The 16,600-nt window shown below is 50.2% G+C and overlaps 1 protein-coding gene across 5 annotated transcripts in view; it reads right to left on the bottom strand.

The window, feature by feature from the left end:
- Window positions 1-16,600, bottom strand: part of VPS13A (vacuolar protein sorting 13 homolog A) — a 271,263-nt gene that overhangs the window by 203,176 nt on the left and 51,487 nt on the right. For all 5 annotated transcript variants that reach the window (XM_034774370.1, XM_034774372.1, XM_034774371.1 and 2 more), the window contains exon 16: window positions 5,639-5,733. In XM_034774370.1, coding sequence (XP_034630261.1) covers window positions 5,639-5,733 — 95 coding nt within the window. The remainder of the gene's footprint in view (window positions 1-5,638; window positions 5,734-16,600) is intronic.

Raw genomic sequence — 16,600 nt, 5'->3', positions numbered from 1 at the left:
AGTGGGGAATCTTAGCATCGAGTCTATGAGCCAGGATGGATGGCGAGGAACCTGGACTCCGGAAGGCTCGCTCGCACCTGCACCGAGTCCAGCACTGCCCCGATGAACTCCAGCCTTTGGGTTGGTGTCAGGGAAGTCTTGGGCAAGTTGACTAGAAGCCCCAGCTTGCGGAATGCATCTAGGGCCACCGTCACATGGGAGCAGACCTCCTCTTCGGACCGACCTGCAAGGAGCCAATCGTCTAGGTATGGGTATACCTGTATTCTCCTCTTTTGCAGGAAGGCTGCCACTACTGACATGCACTTTGTGAAGTTGTGGGGGGCTGCCGCCAGGCCAAACAGGAGGACTGTGAACTTGTAATGGTGCTGGTTTATGGCGAATCATAGGAACCACCGGTGAGCGGGGTGAATAGCGATATGAAAGTAGGCGTTTTTCATATCGAGGGCAGTGTACCAATCCCCCGGATCCAGGGACGGGATAATAGTGCCTAGGGAGACTATACAAAGCAGACCTTGACTAAGAACTTGTTGAGCCCGCGAAGGTTTAAAATGGGCCGAAGGCCCCCTTTGCCTTTGGGATGAGAAAGTAGCAGGAGTAAAACCCCTTTCCCCTTAGTTCCCGAGGGACTCCCTCCACCGCCCCCGCCTCTAGGAGCAACTGTACCTCCTGCATAAGAAGTTGCTCGTGAGAAGGGTCCCTGAAGAGGGACAGGGAAGGAGGGTGGGTAGGAGGAAAGGAGGAGAACTGCAGCGTGTAACCCACTTGTACCGTGCGTAAGACCCAACAGTCCGACGTTATACAGGACCACACCTGGTAGAAGTAGGACAAGCGGTCCGAGAAATGTGGGTGAGGATCCGGGAGCTGGGTTGGTACGCTGTCCTCGAACGCACCTTCAAAACTCCTGTTTGCTGCTAGGCTGGGGCTTGCCCTGGCCCTGGCCTTGACTAGGCATGTTATTCCACCTGCGCCCGTTGTCTCTGCCCCTCCTGCGGTAAGGCTCCTGACTAGGGCGGGGCTGGTACTGTCGTTGTTGCAATGGTTGGAGCTTGAATGGCTTCCTCTGAGTCGCCGGGGTGTGCATGCCTAACGACTTGAGGGTTGCCCGAGAGTCTTTAAGGTTATGCAGCCTGGCATCCATCTGGTCGGAAAAGAGGCCAGACCCTTCAAAGAGGAAGTCCTGGATGGTGTTCTGGACCTCTGGTGGAAGGCCCGAAGCCACGCCGAATGCCTCATCACCACACCTGAGGCAATTTTCTGGCTGCTGTGTCTGCTGAGTCCAGAGAGGCTTGTAAAGAGGTCTTGGCGACTGCTTTTCCCTCTTCTATGAGGGCCATGAACTCAGGCTGAGAGCCCTGGGGCAATGAGTCTTTAAATTCGGAAACTGCTGCCCAGGAATTAAAATTGTGCCTGTTTAGGATCGCCTGCTGGTTCGCAATCCGTAATTGGAGGCCCCCAGAAGAGTAGACCTTTCTGCCAAAGAGGTCCAAATGTTTAGCCATCTGGGCCTTGGGGGTCAGGGCTTGCTGGCCATGACGCTCCCGTTCATTCACGGCTGAGACGACCAGCAAACAGGGGGTCGGATGACAAAAAAGGAAGTCGTATCCCTTGGAAGGGGCAAAGTACTTCTTCTCCACCCGCCTTGCTGTCGGTGCGCTGGAGGCTGGGGTTTGCCAGACAGCCTTGTAGTTAGACTGGATGGTCTTTATGAGTGGGAGCGCAATTCTGGAGGGACCTTCAGGGCTTAATATGTCCACCATAGGATCCTCCTGCTCCACCGTTTCCTCCGCCTGTAGGCCCAAATTTTGGGTGACCCTGCGGAGCAGCTCCTGATGTGCCCTGTGGTCGATCGGGAGAGGCCCCGACACCACTGTGCCTGCCACAGCCTCGTCTGGGGACGATGAGGAGGTGAGGGCCTGCTGAGCCTCCTCCATTTGTTCTTCCTGCCCTTCATCATATGTCGGGGGCACATCCGAGCCCTGCCAAGTAGACTATCCTCGGTGCCACTTCCGCTTGCTGGTGTTCGGAGAAGCGTCTGGTGGCCTGGATACCGTAGCCTTCTTGGGCATGGCGGGGTATTTGCGTGGGGACCGAGACCGGTGCACCGAACAGCCAGATCTCGAAGCTCTGGAGGAGGTCCCTTGCAGCTGATGATAGGCCCTTTTGGACACTTTGGGCCTTTGTCCCGGCGGTCCCCACTGGGGATGCCACGCGGTCTGGGGCTCCCTGCTAGCCGGTGCTCTGTGAGCGTAGCTGGAGCGGCCTGAGTCGACCTCGGATTCCGATCTCAAAGGCCAAGGTGGTGCCGTGGCATGCCATCTGGGGGCTGGAGAGTGGCTTCTCCCCAACCGGGACCGGAATCGGTACCGATGCTCTCGGGACCGGGATTGCTGCCGTCTACCCAGGGCCGGGGATTGCGGCCTTATGTTCCCTTGGTGCCGGCTTAGTGGCGGTGCCGGGGAGCAGTGCGCCGGGGGAGACAGTGAGGTTCGCTGGCTCGGTTCCGGTGCCACTGAGTCAAAGGTAGCTGGAAGTCCACAGAGGCTGAGCTCGACCAGGACCAGTGTTGGGAGCGGTGCCGGGGAGGTGACCTCGAGCGGCACACCATTGCCGGCTTCCCTCTGGACGGCACCCTTGGTGATGGTGCCAGAGGCTACTCCTTGCCAGCGCGGGGGCTTGCCGCCGACAGCTCGATGAGGTCTTTTGCCACCTCAAAGGTGTCTGGTGTGGAGGGCTGTTCTAGGATGTCCTCCAGCCCTTCTTCTGCGCTCGACCCACTTAGCCCGGGGCTCGACGGGCCCTGTGGTTCCAGAGCCACCAATGCTGGTGCACGTCTTCGGGCTGCACTGCCCTTTTGAGTGCTCGGTTCCTTGGGTGGCGCCCTCTATTGCCTTTCAGCTGCCCCTTCAACTGTACTGGAGAGGTTGAGCGGTGCCTGGGCTTGTCCTGTTGTTTCAGTGCCACATGATTGTGGTGTCCCACCGGTACTGGATCATGGATTGATGCCGGGGCACTCCACACCGAGGACGCCGGCACCAAAGCCGGCTGGTCTGAGGCCGCCGGTTGTAGCGCGGCCTCCATGAGCAACTGCTTGAGGCGAAAGTCTCTCTCTTTCTTAGTTCCTGGCTTAAAGGCCTTACTGATCTTGCAACGCTCAGTCTGGTGCGCTTCCCCCAAACAACGGAGACACGAGTCATGGGGATCACTGATCGGCATAGGCTTGTGACACAAGCCTTAAACCCTTCGGCCTGCGGCATATCCTGCAGCTCAGGGCTGGTGCTGGAAACAACTTCCAGAAACCTAAAACAAAGGTAGCTTAACTATCTACTATTAAGAAGTGCTAACTACTGATAACTATTAACTACAGATAACTGTTACAACTGTGCTAAGGGATCACTAGCAAGCGAGAGAAGAGTTGTTCCAATGCTGCCACAGATGGTAAGAAGGAACTGAAGGGGAGGGTCAGGTCGGCAGGGATATATATGCACCGGCATGGAGGCGCCACTCTGGCGGGCTCCCCTGCCGACCCGACGGGAGCCGCTAAGGGGAAAAGTTTCCAATGTCTGTGCACACAGTGCACGTACGCCTAATGTGGAATGGACGTGAACAAGCACTCGAAGAAGAACAGGTATGATGGGCTCACAGTAGCCTGTGCTCTGAAGAGATGCGGTGCAGCACTTTGTACTGGACTTTAAGTGATGAATGTTTCGTGCCAACGTATATTGCATTGCTATAGTACATTCAAGAGGTGGTGAAGAAATGAATAACTAAGGCTAGATCTTCAACTTCATGGACTGCATAAAAATCACAAAGTTAGCTCAACACCATGATTTTACCAACAGCAGGAAGGCAGAATTGGGCATTCTCACGCAGTGGTCTCGTGCTTAGTGTGCCTCATGTTGGGAGCTGCAGTTCAGAGCGGGACTCAATGTCTGTTTTCATTTGAGGCACAATAGCCAGTGCTGCCACCATTTGGAATATGAACAGCAGGGAGGTAGAAGCAGGGCTCACATTGCAGGTGTTCCAAGAGGCTGTAGCACTGGCTACTGGCCTGGCATAAAACCAGCCACCTAGTCCCCCACCCAAACTGCTGCTCTGACATTATGATGCTGCCACGCACGCATGCTCCGAGCCATAGCAAGCACGAAACCAGCATGCATGGATGCCTGTTTCTGGCTCCCTGCTGTTGGAAAAATTGCAGTAGTTCAGCAGATGGTGGAAGACATTTGCTGACCATGCACATTCTGCACATTACCCATGATACAGCCATGAATTTAAAAAAAATTGATTTTCTCAGGGCCTTACTCGTGGACCTCCGCAGTGTTGAATGCTGCAGAGACATCCAGGAGGATGAGAAAGGATGTATATCCTCTATTCACTGACAGCAAAAATCATCCATCAGTGTCACTAAAGCAGTTTCCATTCTGAAGGGGCCTGAATCCAGATTGTGCCAGTTCAAGAATGTTAGCTTCTATTAGATGAGCTTGTAGTTGGCCTTTTGATAGTTTCTGTATGAGCTTGCTCAGGAATGGGTAGGTTGCTAGAACAGTGAATGATGGTTGCTAGAACTGAAGTATCCAAGGAAGGTTGTTTCAGTGTTGGGCAGACTATTGCATATTTGAAGGAAGAAAAGATTCCTTCTATGAATGAGGCATTGGCTATTTTGTTCAGAAGTGACTTCAGCTCTTCATGACTTTCTTTCAGAAGTCAGGAAGGGCATGAGTCAGAGTCACAAGTCTTAGGTCAGGACTCCTTTAGGGTGCCCAAGATAGTGCCTATTAGGGAACAAAGGCAAGTTAAGTTTGTAAAATTATCCTATTCTATACAAACTCACTACTAGCAAATAAGAGAGACTATGCAAAAACCTAGCCTAAGGACAAAGTGTCAAGTTGTGGGTGCTCTCTGCAGTGGTGGGAAAAGAATATGAGCTAGGGGATGGGGGGGTATGCCCTTATGTAAAGTAGAGGAATGACATCAACGCTCACACAAGATCTCTCATGTATCATCCAACAGACACTGCTTTTTCAAGGCAGTTCCACAGATTGTCACCAGGGGCACCATATTTCACAAGTGGGAATACACAAAGGCCTTCCAAAAAAAAAAATTAAAACTTCACAAACTACTAAAAAGCATGAACACTGGCTGTTATTAATATACCCTATTTTGAATAATTTCTAAATTTTAATGAACACAAATATGCAAGCTCTTTTTTCAAAGGAATAAGTAAAGTATTTCATTGTTTAAATACGCAAATACTGTGATTTTATTCTAGCTTGACACTTTAAAAATACATTAAAACTTTCTGAAGATGAGCTCCAAGAAAAACCTGAGAATAAGATTTGAATTCCTCAAAATATCATCATCCTCAAGATCCCAATGTCACTTGATAATATCCAGTTAAAGAATAAACTTTTTGAGCAAATCGCAGCAGAAAGTAAGTTAACAAAAAATCCACACAATAGTTCAAACAAATAAGAGAAGAGGGAGGAGAAATGAAAACAGACATTTAAGAGATCAAAGAAATGTATAAATGATTCCAGATTGTGTGTATTGTTTTTCAGTGCAAAACTGCTAATTATATTTATATATGGTATATATTAAAATGTTTGCTGATCAAATAAGATAGCCAAATCTTACTTACTGTTTTTGGCAACGTTGGATCAACAGCTGTTTCACTATACCCAATTGCTGCATAGAGTTTAGCCTTTTCTTCCAGTGTCATCAATTCTTCAAGACCTGCCACATTATAAAAACATTCATCATATTTGCAGTATGCATTTCCTAAAAAAAAAAAATGCAGTTGTCTTTGTACATTATATACAGTGGAACCCCGCTATAACGCAATCATTGGGGTCCAAAAAATTCAATCACGGTAAACGCGGGGTCGCGTTATAGCGGGGTTCCACTGTACTTGTGTTCAGCTTCCGCGCCCTGGCTAGCGGAGCCGGGGGCGGGGGGGGAGAGAGAGAAGGGGGGCGGCCAGGGCTTCCTTCAGCTGGGGCACTGGCCACTCGGCCCCTCCTGCTGCCAGGGCCAGCACTTGGGATTGCCGGCTGGGGGAGGGGGGGCCGCGGGGCTTGCCGCGCTCTGGCCAGGGGAGCGGGGTCCCCGAAGACTACCGCTGCCGGCCTACTGCGCCGACTACCAGGAGGGCTCCGCGCCACTCTGCAGCCCACTCCCAGCAGGGCGCTTCCCTCCTCCGCGCTGCAGCCCCCTACATTGGTCCGTGGAGGGAAGGTCCGCTGGAGCCGGCCCTGCCAGGGACAGAGGTGAGAACCCCAGGGGCGGGCTGGGGCTGCAGGGAGAGTCGCTCCTGCTGCAGCCGCTGGGGCATGGATCCCAAACGCCCCGTGCCTGCCAGACTAGCCCCGTGCCTGCTGCAGCCGCCGGGGTCAGACTCGCCCCGTGTTATAAACGAATTCACGTTATCACGAGACACGTTATAGCGGGGTTCCAGTGTACCTCCAACTACAAAATACTTTTATGCAAGAGATTGCCAGAAGTCACAACCTTTGACAAAGACTTTTATGGTTTCTTCTGAACTAGTCACTAAGGTCTATTCTACCCCTGACATGCAGAGCTATATGCATGTCTCTCCAATTAACAAAAGTTAATTGGACACCCCCACATACAGGAGATTACTTAGTTATTGAGCTTGAAAACGAAGTGATTCACAAAAAAATAGGCTGTTTTTTAAATACTTATGGTCATGAAAATGTGTAACAAAATGTTTTGTAACACCACACAGAACTCTATTCCCCTTCTTGGGATTTGTAGTCCTTAGTGAATCAGGAGGCAATCCAGGTAGGGTGCTCTGTTATTGTGGGTGAAAGATTATTCTGTATTTCTCAAGAATACTCTCTCTAGGAGTCAGATTCTGCAAGCCTTTTTAGAACTTGCTCTTGCAAGTAGTCCCAGATAAATGAAGTGCTAATCAACGCACATTTGCAGAATCAGGATTTAAAGTATAAAGTAGGTTTGTGGACTCAGAACTAGTTCCAACCTATCCTCATAAGGCGGGGAAAAAAAAGAATAGTGACAACACCTGTCTATTGTGCAGAACCTATTGTAAGACATTGTGAAGACAACCTCCCTCAAGTCAAAGAAAGTACTGATGACTATAAAAATGGAAGAGTTAATCATGGAGGCAGCATAGTGGCTTCATAGTTAAGGTTTCACATTGAGATTTGAAAATCATTTTCTAATGCCACTGCTCAATACTGGATTGGATAAAACGACCTGTCTGAAAATGTTTGACTAAAACTTGTTAGGAGAAGAATTTAGAAGCTAGAAACTAAACTTTCATGTGGTATTGAATCCAAAAATAGCTGGTTTAGATTTTACAACAGATTCAAAATTCTTCAGCCACTGCCTTCTCACTACAGAAAATATTTAAGAAGTCAATATTTCACATGTGTAATGGATCTTTATATACTTGAACATCTGGAAGTTTTCACAAATGTTTTTAATGAATTGTTATAGTTATTAATAAGATCTCCACAAGTTACTTGTCTAGCAAGTTTTAAAGTGACCCAACAAGCAAAGTTTCATTACTAAGCAATTAGTATTACAGTTTTAAGTGCTTGAGTATTTAACTGCATCCCAGAATTGCCAAGAACTGGGGGGGATAGAACTGGGATAAAGTTGACTGGGAGAGAAGAATTCTGAGCTCTGATATGCAGCATCATTGGTATCTGTCAGAACTTAAGTTGCAACAGAACAGCTCCCTCTCTGAAGGCCTAAGCGGAGGGAGAGTGCCTGGAGGGAACCAGGGACTGAGAGGCTGGCTAGAAAATGAAGCCTGAGAGTGCAGCTGACTGGGAAGTCAATGACTTACTAAGTTCATGGACCAGAGTGTGTGGTAGGACAGGAAACAAGGCTTCAAGAGAGGGAACAGGAATGTCTGGGTAACAGGATTGGCCAGAGGATATCTGGGAAAATCTTTGCATACCTGGCAGAGAAATTATAAGCAGACAGTGTGCAGATACTTCACCCAAAGTATTAACACACTGTATTAAAAATAGTTATTATAACTATAACAACAGGTGTTCTTAAGATTTATTGTCCAAATACACATTCCATTATTTGTGAGCGGGCACCCAGTACACTTGAGCTTGAGACTTTTCTAGCTAGCAGTACGTTGGTGTAACACATGTGACATTCACATCCAGGACATGAAGTCAGGGAGCTCCCCAACTTCACTCATTTCTTAGCCTTCTTCAACAGAACCCAATGTTTAAGATTCTGAGCAACAGGGGTGCATGGTGGATCGTGGAACACGTATACGGACAACACATCTCAAAGAACACCAGTTCCTGTACAGGTGAGTAACAGGTTTTTTCTTCGAGTGATTGTCCGTATATATATTCCACTGCTGGCAACCTCCAAGCAGTGACCTTGGAAAGGGTGGGTACCAGGTGTCTAAATGAATAGCAATCATAGCACACTTCTGCCCATCTTGGCATCATCTCTGGAAGTTTGTACCATCACATAGTGCTGAGTGAACACATGGATGGATGTTGCTTTATAAATGGTCTGAATAGATACGTTCCTGAGAAAGTCCACCAAAATGGACTGAGTTCTTGTGAAATTATCCATTATTTCATCAGATGGAGTCTTTTCATTCAGCTGATAAAGTCTGATACACAAGGAGATCAAACTGGAATTCCTATGTGCTAAGACCGCATAATCATTGACTCTCTTTTTATAAACAATAGATATTCTGAAGTGCCTAGTTCTCTCAAGACAGAATTAAAGAGCTTTGTGTACCTCTAAGGCCGTGTTTCTCAAGGTTTTTCATACCAGGGAGCAGCTTACTGCCTTTCTAAACTGTGTCAGGGAGATCACAGGGAACAGTGCTGGTTCACAGACTGCTCCTTGAGAAACACTAATCAAAAGTATGTAGTTTTCTCCTTAACTTGCATGTGGTTTGGCAAAACAACACTCACAAGTTAATAACTAAGGCTAGGTCTACACTACGGTGGGGGCGGGGGAGGGTCGACCTAAGATACGCAACTTCAGCTATACTATTTGCGTAGCTGAAGTTGCGTATTTTAGGTCGACTTAACTGGCTGTGAGGACAGCGGCAAGTCGACCGCTGCTGCTCCCCTGTCAACTCCGCTTCCACCTCTCGCTGCGGTGGAGTTCCAGAGTCGACGGCAGAGCGATCGGGGATCAATTTTATTGCGTCTACACTAGACACGATAAAATCGATCCCCGATAGATCGATCACTACCCGCTGATCCAGCGGGTAGTGAAGACATGCCCTAAGTGAAATTCTGAAATCACCTATGGAAGTAATTTAGGGTTGGGTTCATTGAAACTTTATCCTTATGAAAGATTGTATGAGGTGGTTCTGCCATCTATGATTGTATAATTCACCCTCTCCTGACAACTGTTATTGCCATCAGTAAAGCCACCTCAATAATGAGATGAATGAGAGAGCAAGTGGCCATGGGCTCCAATGGTGGACCCTTAATCCTGAGAAAACTAGATTCAAATACCAACATAGGGACTAGATCTCTATTTGATGGAAAAATTCTACTTAAACTCTAGTCCTCTGAAAGGACACCAGAAGGCCCTTCATCCTGTCAGCTATCGCAATAAAGAGCTGGGTCGATCTGCGGAAGGGCTTGGTGCGCAGCTGCCTCTCCTCATTGGTCGTGTGAAGCTTTAGCCAAAATACTGGGAGGAAGATATCCTGGTTGCCGTGGAAGTGCCACACCACCTTTGGCAGAAAGTCCAGATGGGGCTGCAGTTGGACCCTCTCCTTGTAAAATACCGTGTATGGGGGGGCTCCGAAATGAGGGCTTTGATTTCGGAGACACATCTTCCTGGGGTAATAGCTACAAGAAATGCAACCTTCCACAACAAGTGGGAAAGGGAACAAGAAGCCATACACTCAAAGGGCGGACCCATGAGCCTGGAGAAGACCAGGTTGAGGTCCCATTAGGGAACCGGGTCCCGGACCAGTGGAAAGAGTCTTTCAAGGCTTTCAGGAACCTGATCGACATCTCATGCGAGAACACCGATCTACCCTGGCTGCGAGGACGGAAGGCCAATATGGCTGCCAGGCGCACGTTGGTTGAAGAGAAGGCGAGACCCTGGTGCTTTACGTGAAGCAAGTAATCCAGGACGGACTGCAGAGACGACTGGGTCAGGGAGATATTCCGCTCCTACGCCCAGCAGAGAAACGCTTCCACTTTGCCAGATAAGTTGCTCTGGTGGAAGACTTTCTGCTCTCCAAGAGAACCTGCTGTACCTGACTAGAGCAGGATTGTTCCTCTAGATTCAGCCACGCAGCATCCAGGCTGTGAGGTGGAGAAATGCGAGGCTCGGGTGCAGGAGTCGACCGTAATCCTGTGAGAGTAGGTCCAGGTGGCTGGGAAGTGGCCACGTGGCTGCAACAGCCAGATCCATAAGCATGCCTAACCAATGTTGGCAAGACCATGCTGGGATGATCATAATGACCCATGCCTTGTCCCCTCTTGATTTTTTAGAGGGCTTTGCTGATGAGCGGAACTGGCGGGAAGGCATACATCAGGTCCCCTGACCAAGACAGGAGAAAGGCATCGGATAGTGAGCCTCTGCTGAGGCCTTGGAGAGAACAAAACTTATGACACTTTCTGTTCTGCCTGGTGGAGAACAGGTCCACTCGGGGGGCTCCCCACTTCTGGAAGAGCATTCTGAGAACTTCCGACTGAAGGGACCACTCGTGGTGAGAGAAGAAGGACCTTCTGAGATGATTCGCCAGCTTGTTCTGGATGCCGGGGAGGTGCGAGGCTTCCAGGTGGATTACATGCTGGATGCAGAAGTCCCACAGACAGAGGACCTTCTGGTACAGCGCTGACAATCAAGCTCCCCTCTGCCTGTTGACATAGAACATAGAGGCCATGTTGTCCGTCAACACTTGCACCACCTGGTCAGACAGTTGGGGAAGGAAAACACCACAAGCCAGAAGGATGGCTCTGAGCTCCCTGACGTTTATACGCAATGCGAGCTCATTTCAAGATGATAGCCCTTGAGTCCACAGTGTAGCAAGATGCGCTCCCCAACTGAGGTCAGATGCACCCAAAATCAGGGAGACCATGGGTCACGGGCTCGTGAACGGCACACCTTCCAACACCAGAATCAAGTTGGACCACAACTGCAGAGACGTAAGTACCTGCAAAGGGATCGTGATGACCTTGTGTAGGTGATGTCTGGCCGGGAGTAGACCGACACTAGCCACATCTGGAGGGGACGCAGCCTGGGTCTAGCATGTCAGACAACGTATGTGCATGCTGCCATGTGCCCCACTAGTCTGAGACAGACCCGGGCCGTGATGAGTGGATGGGCAGTGACACTGGCAATCAGATCTGACATTGCCCTGAACCTGGCCTCTGGCAGGAAAGCTCTGGCTAGCATAGAGTCAAGTACCACTCCGATAAACTCTATCCATTGGACCGGGATCAACACTGATTTTTGTTGTTTATCAACAGGCCCAGAGCTTGATAAGTGGCTTGCAACATCTCTATGCTGCACTGGACCTGGACCCTGGAGCAGCCCGTGATGAGCTAGTCGTCGAGGTACAGGTAAATCTGGGTACCCCAACATCTGAGGTAGGCCGCTACCACCAACCTGCATTTCGTAAACACCCTTGGCACCATTGCTAGGCCAAAAGGCAGCACTGTGAATTGGCAGTGGGCAGTCCAAACTATGAAATATAGGAACTGTCTGTGTCCATGAAATATCAATATATGAAAGGCTCTGCATTCCTGAGCGAGCAGATGTTCATGAGAAGGGTCCCTGAAGAGGGATGGGTGGGGGGGAGTAGAAATAAACTGGAGGGTATATCCCCCTGCTACTGTGCTGGGGACCCACTGGTCTGATGTTAGAGAGACCCAGGCAGGGAGAAAGGAGGACAAACGGTTGGAAAATAACAGGTGAGCAGGAACAGGCTGGAAGGTCACTCTCGAGAGCACCCTCAGAATGCCCGCTTGTTACCCGTTGATTATGAGTGGAGCTCGAGTGAACTAAGGGTGCCAGTTGATGGCCTTGCCGGCACTTATAGCCCTTGCCCTTTTTGCAGAAGGGCTCTGACCAAGGCTGTTGCGGTTTAAACCGCTTCCTCGCTAGCCCCAACGTGTATAGGCCTAGGAAATGCAAGGTAGCCCTAGAATCTTTCATGCCATGTAATTTACTTTTTGCTCTGAAAACAGTTCCAGGCCATCAAACGGGGAGGTCCTGGATGGATTGTTGAACCTTCATCAATAGGGCTGACGACTGCAACCTGGACAGCTGCCTCGTAGAAATGCCCGAAGTCATGGTCTGGGCCGCAGAGTCTGCCGCATCTGAGGCCACTTGGAGGGCTACCCTCATCGAGGATAGCCAGGAATTCCTTCCTGGACGCCTCTGGCAGCAAATCCATGAACTTGGACATGGACTGCCGGATATTAAAATCATAACGACCAAGTAAGGCCTGATGATTGGCCGCTCTCAGTTAGAGGCTAGACATAGAATAAATTTTTCTACCAAAGAGATTGAGCCTCTTTGCCTCCTTGTTCTTAGGCATCAATCCCAGTTGGCTCAGGCTATCATGCTCATTGGCTGCCGACATAACAAGTGAGCTTAGGGTAGGGTGGGTATAAAGATACTCATACCCCTTTACGTGGATGAAGTGTTTTCTTTCCGTCCACTTGGAGATGGGGCGCAGGGAGGAGGGTGTCTGCCATAGGGCCTTAGTCATTTTCACCACTCCCTCGCGCAATGGAAATGCCACCTTTGAGGGGGCTGCTGCACTTAGCACATCGAACGGGGAGTCTGAGGGCTCCGTCAGTTCAACTTCCAGACCCAGGTTTGAAGCGTCCCTCTTCAAAAGCTCCTGATGGGCCCTTGCATCATCCTGGGGAACTGTGTGAGATGGCCGTGCTATCACCTCATCGAGCGAAGATGAGGAGGAGGCAGGTTTATACGCAATGCGAGCTCCGCTGCATCTGCTAAGGGAGCCTTGGCCAAGGCTGGCTGGCCCTGGGAAGCCTGCTCTGACTCCGTGTCTGAGTTGGGGGTGGGCGGGAAACTGACAGTCTTTCAGACGTCTCTGAGACCGGCCTATGCCCCTGCAATGGGTGAGGAAATCCTCAGGGGTTCCATAGTTGCCAGGGGGCCAGCCACTGACCCTGGGGCCATGTTGCCACTTGTAGCCCAGAGAGGAATGCCAATGCCCCTGGGTAGGTGGCCTTGGCCCGTGGGCCTCTTTCTCCCCCCGCTGTCTGAGCCTGAGGGCAGGGGGAGAGAGAGAGAGAAAAAAAACTTTTCTGGGGGACCAGGACGGTATCAAGACCGTTTGTCTACCCTGATCCCATGGACTCTGGCTGTGGACCTCCACTGAGGACCTGTATGGGGGCGATGGCTCTCGGTGCCGCAAGCCCGGTGACCAGCAGCAACATTCAGTGGATTGGCGATGGAACCCCGGCAAGCAACGCCTCATGCTTAGAGAGCGGTGCCACTCCATAGATCGGGAAGAGAGCGAGGAGACCAACATGTCGGAGACTGGTGATGTGCCCACAGTGAACCGTACCGATGATGTGAGCTGAGAGAACAGCTTAGGCGCTCCTGGCACCGGGGCTCTGGGGACTAGTGCTGTGCCTCTGCAGGTCTGCGCCAGGCACTGGATCAAAGCCTAGAGCCCAAGGAACGCTGCCTAGAGTTCAGGGACCGACGCTGGGAACTCTGGATGGTAAGCTGACCCACATCCAGGGGCTGGTGGCGCTGTTCAGGCAAGCACTGACGGGGCACCCCCTGCAGCGAGGAGCATTGCCACACTGATAGACACCACTGGAACGATGACACGGCAGGTTTACCCCTCGAACAGGGCACCTCACCAGCCAGCATGGATGGCACTGGAAGGAACAGTATGTCCTTAGCAGCATGAAAGGCCTCCAGCATGGACGGGGGGAGGGGGTGGGGGGTGGATCTTGAAGTGGATGGGGATCAGCGCTGATCATTGCCAGTGGTGTACTCCATACTGAGGCCACAGTGCTTGACGCAGTCTGACCTCATCGGCTCCAAAGCTGGTGCGAGGGCCAACTCCACAAGAAGCGCTTGGAGACGAACGTCCCGCTCCTCTTTGTCCGCAGTCTGAAACTCTTTCAAATGCAACACTTGTTGCTCACGTGGGTTTCCCTGAAACACTTCAAGCAGCTTCTATGGGGATCATTGACTGGCGTGGGTTTTTTGCAACAATCACAAGGTTTGAAGCCCGGGGACCAGGTCATGCCCCATACCTAGGTTGAGTCCTGTAAGGGACTAACTATTTCTAACTTAACACTAAGGGAACTATTAACTATACAACTTTAAACAACTATATACAACAAATTCACCACTAGACACAGTAGAGACAGGAAAGATTGTGAAACAAGGAGACATTCCAGCACTGTCACTGGCAGTAAGAAGGTACTGAAGGAGGCGTAAGCCGGTGGCGCCTCCTACACCGGAGCATATGCATGTCAATCCAGAGGGCTCCAGAGCCGGTCCCCTACGGATACCACTGTGGGAAAAACTTCCGACACTGGTGCATATGGCGAGCACACACACCTACAATGGAATGGACATGAGCAAGCACTCAAAGAAGAATGGGAGGACCGGAGATACCTTCTCATCCTGCTCTCCTTCCAGTACCTCCTCCAGTGGTGGTATTTGTGAAGGCTGTGGTTCTGGAGGTCAAGAGATTGTTGAGGAGGGGATGGATGGAGGCCGTTGTGTTTACAGCGGTGGGGGATTTCTGAATTGTGCCCTATATATGATCCAGGGGTCCCAATATGGCCAATTAGGGGGAAGGGAACATATGGTTGCATCCATAGGGGCCCCTGAAAAGGCTAGGTGCCCTGAACTTCGGCAGGGAAAGGCTGGTAAGTTGATGTCAATTGCCCTGATGCTGATGGGGCAAGAGAGTCTTAATATACACCCTTGTCCTCCTCGACATCACTAAGGAAAGGAGGTGCTGTCCCTGTGGGAGAGCTCGAAGAGTGTGTTGATTGAGAAGTGGGTGAGACTTGAAACACCACCTGTCTGAGGAATGGAGAATCCAGAGTGTCAGATATAGTGAGGTCTGACAACTGTGTGAATTCCTGTGGGTGATCTCTCCTCAGTGCCCACGTTGAGCATGGTGGCAAGGTGTGATATGGAAAAGAGTCAGCAGATGGCGCCAGACAGCTTTTCGGAGCCATAGCTTTAGTAGGAGTTTGCAACCCTGCCGGAGTCGTTCTTGGAGCCGAGAGCTTTGGTGCCGTGCGCAGCGTTGGGGTGGAGGGCTTCCCTGGAGCTGGCTGTTTTGCCAGTGCCGGTGCGGACAGTGCCTCAGTGCCAGAAATGGACCCGGAGCCACCGAGGAGCTAAAGGGCTTGCTTCGGTCGTTCACAACAGGAGGCGGCGCCAATAGCTGCTGTTTCGCCTGGGGACTCTCAGGGGCTGAAGTAATCAGTCTAGGAGCAGCTTAGTGCCTCTTGTCAGAGGCCATTAGCACCATAGATCTAGCAGGGGATGGCATTCCTGCAGTCGCACTGAAGGAGCTGAGGATGGGACTGCTCTCTTAATGTCAGCCCGGTCAGAGAATGATCTTCCCTTACTTGGGCAAGGGGAGTGAGGGTTGGCAGATGACCTTGCTGAGCGTGAGGGTCTCTCCGGTAAGGAGTAAGAACCAGGGTCCGACGCTGCTCACAGCGACTTTTCCATGAGGAATAGTTTGAGTTTAAGGTCCCTGTCTTTCCTTGCTCTTGGCTTTAAGCCCAGACAGTGGGAACACTTCTGGGAAACATGTCCCTCTCCCAGGCAATGGATACACTGTGTGTGGCTGTCCATTATAAAGAAGGCAGCCCCGCATGACACTCACCACTTAAACCCGGAAGAGCAAGGCATAAGGGTGAGGGAGTGGCTTTCCTGATGGGAATTAGGGAAAACAAAAACAAAAACAAATTATTTTTTTTAAGGATGAAAGGAAAGAAAAGAAAAGAAAATGAAGGAGCTAACAAATTATGAGAGGGAAAAACAGATAAGAGACTATCTACATAACGAAGAGGGCTCTGGTAACTGTTCTATTCCAAACTGTAGGTGGTAGAGAAGGAACTAAGGGCGGTCAGACCGCACAGTGCTATTTATACTATCCACGCACAGCGAGGGGGAGGGGAGTTGTGCATGTGCAGTCCGACGGGCACTGCTATTGAAGATCTCCAACTCCAGATGCAAAAGCGCAGCTGTACCTACAGTGGAGCACCCATGGGGACATCACTCAAAGAAGAAAGTTTTTTGGCTTAGCTTCCCCCTTCCCAAAGACTTTGCAGGTCATCTACCAGATAACCATTTAAGTGAGCTGCACTGTAATAAAATATATAAAATGACCAGATTATGAAGGAAATTAGGGTGAACAAAAATAAAATAAGTTACTTTGCAGTAACTGATGTTTTCTATCTGAGTCATCTCTCCAATTCCCCATTCTTAGTACAGCAGGCTGATGGAAATTCCAAGAATGGAAGAGGGGAGAAAAATCCCAAAGAAAAAAAAAAGGAAAGATTTATAAAAGCACAATTAGAAATCTAGAGGCTTCTCAATGTGCAATAATATCCTTGAC

Source organism: Trachemys scripta, chromosome 6 (assembly GCF_013100865.1).
Source record: "Trachemys scripta elegans isolate TJP31775 chromosome 6, CAS_Tse_1.0, whole genome shotgun sequence".
Taxonomy (NCBI): Eukaryota; Metazoa; Chordata; order Testudines; family Emydidae; genus Trachemys; species Trachemys scripta.
The sequence above is the reverse complement of the archived record's forward strand: the minus strand, read 5'-3'. Positions and strand labels throughout refer to the sequence as shown.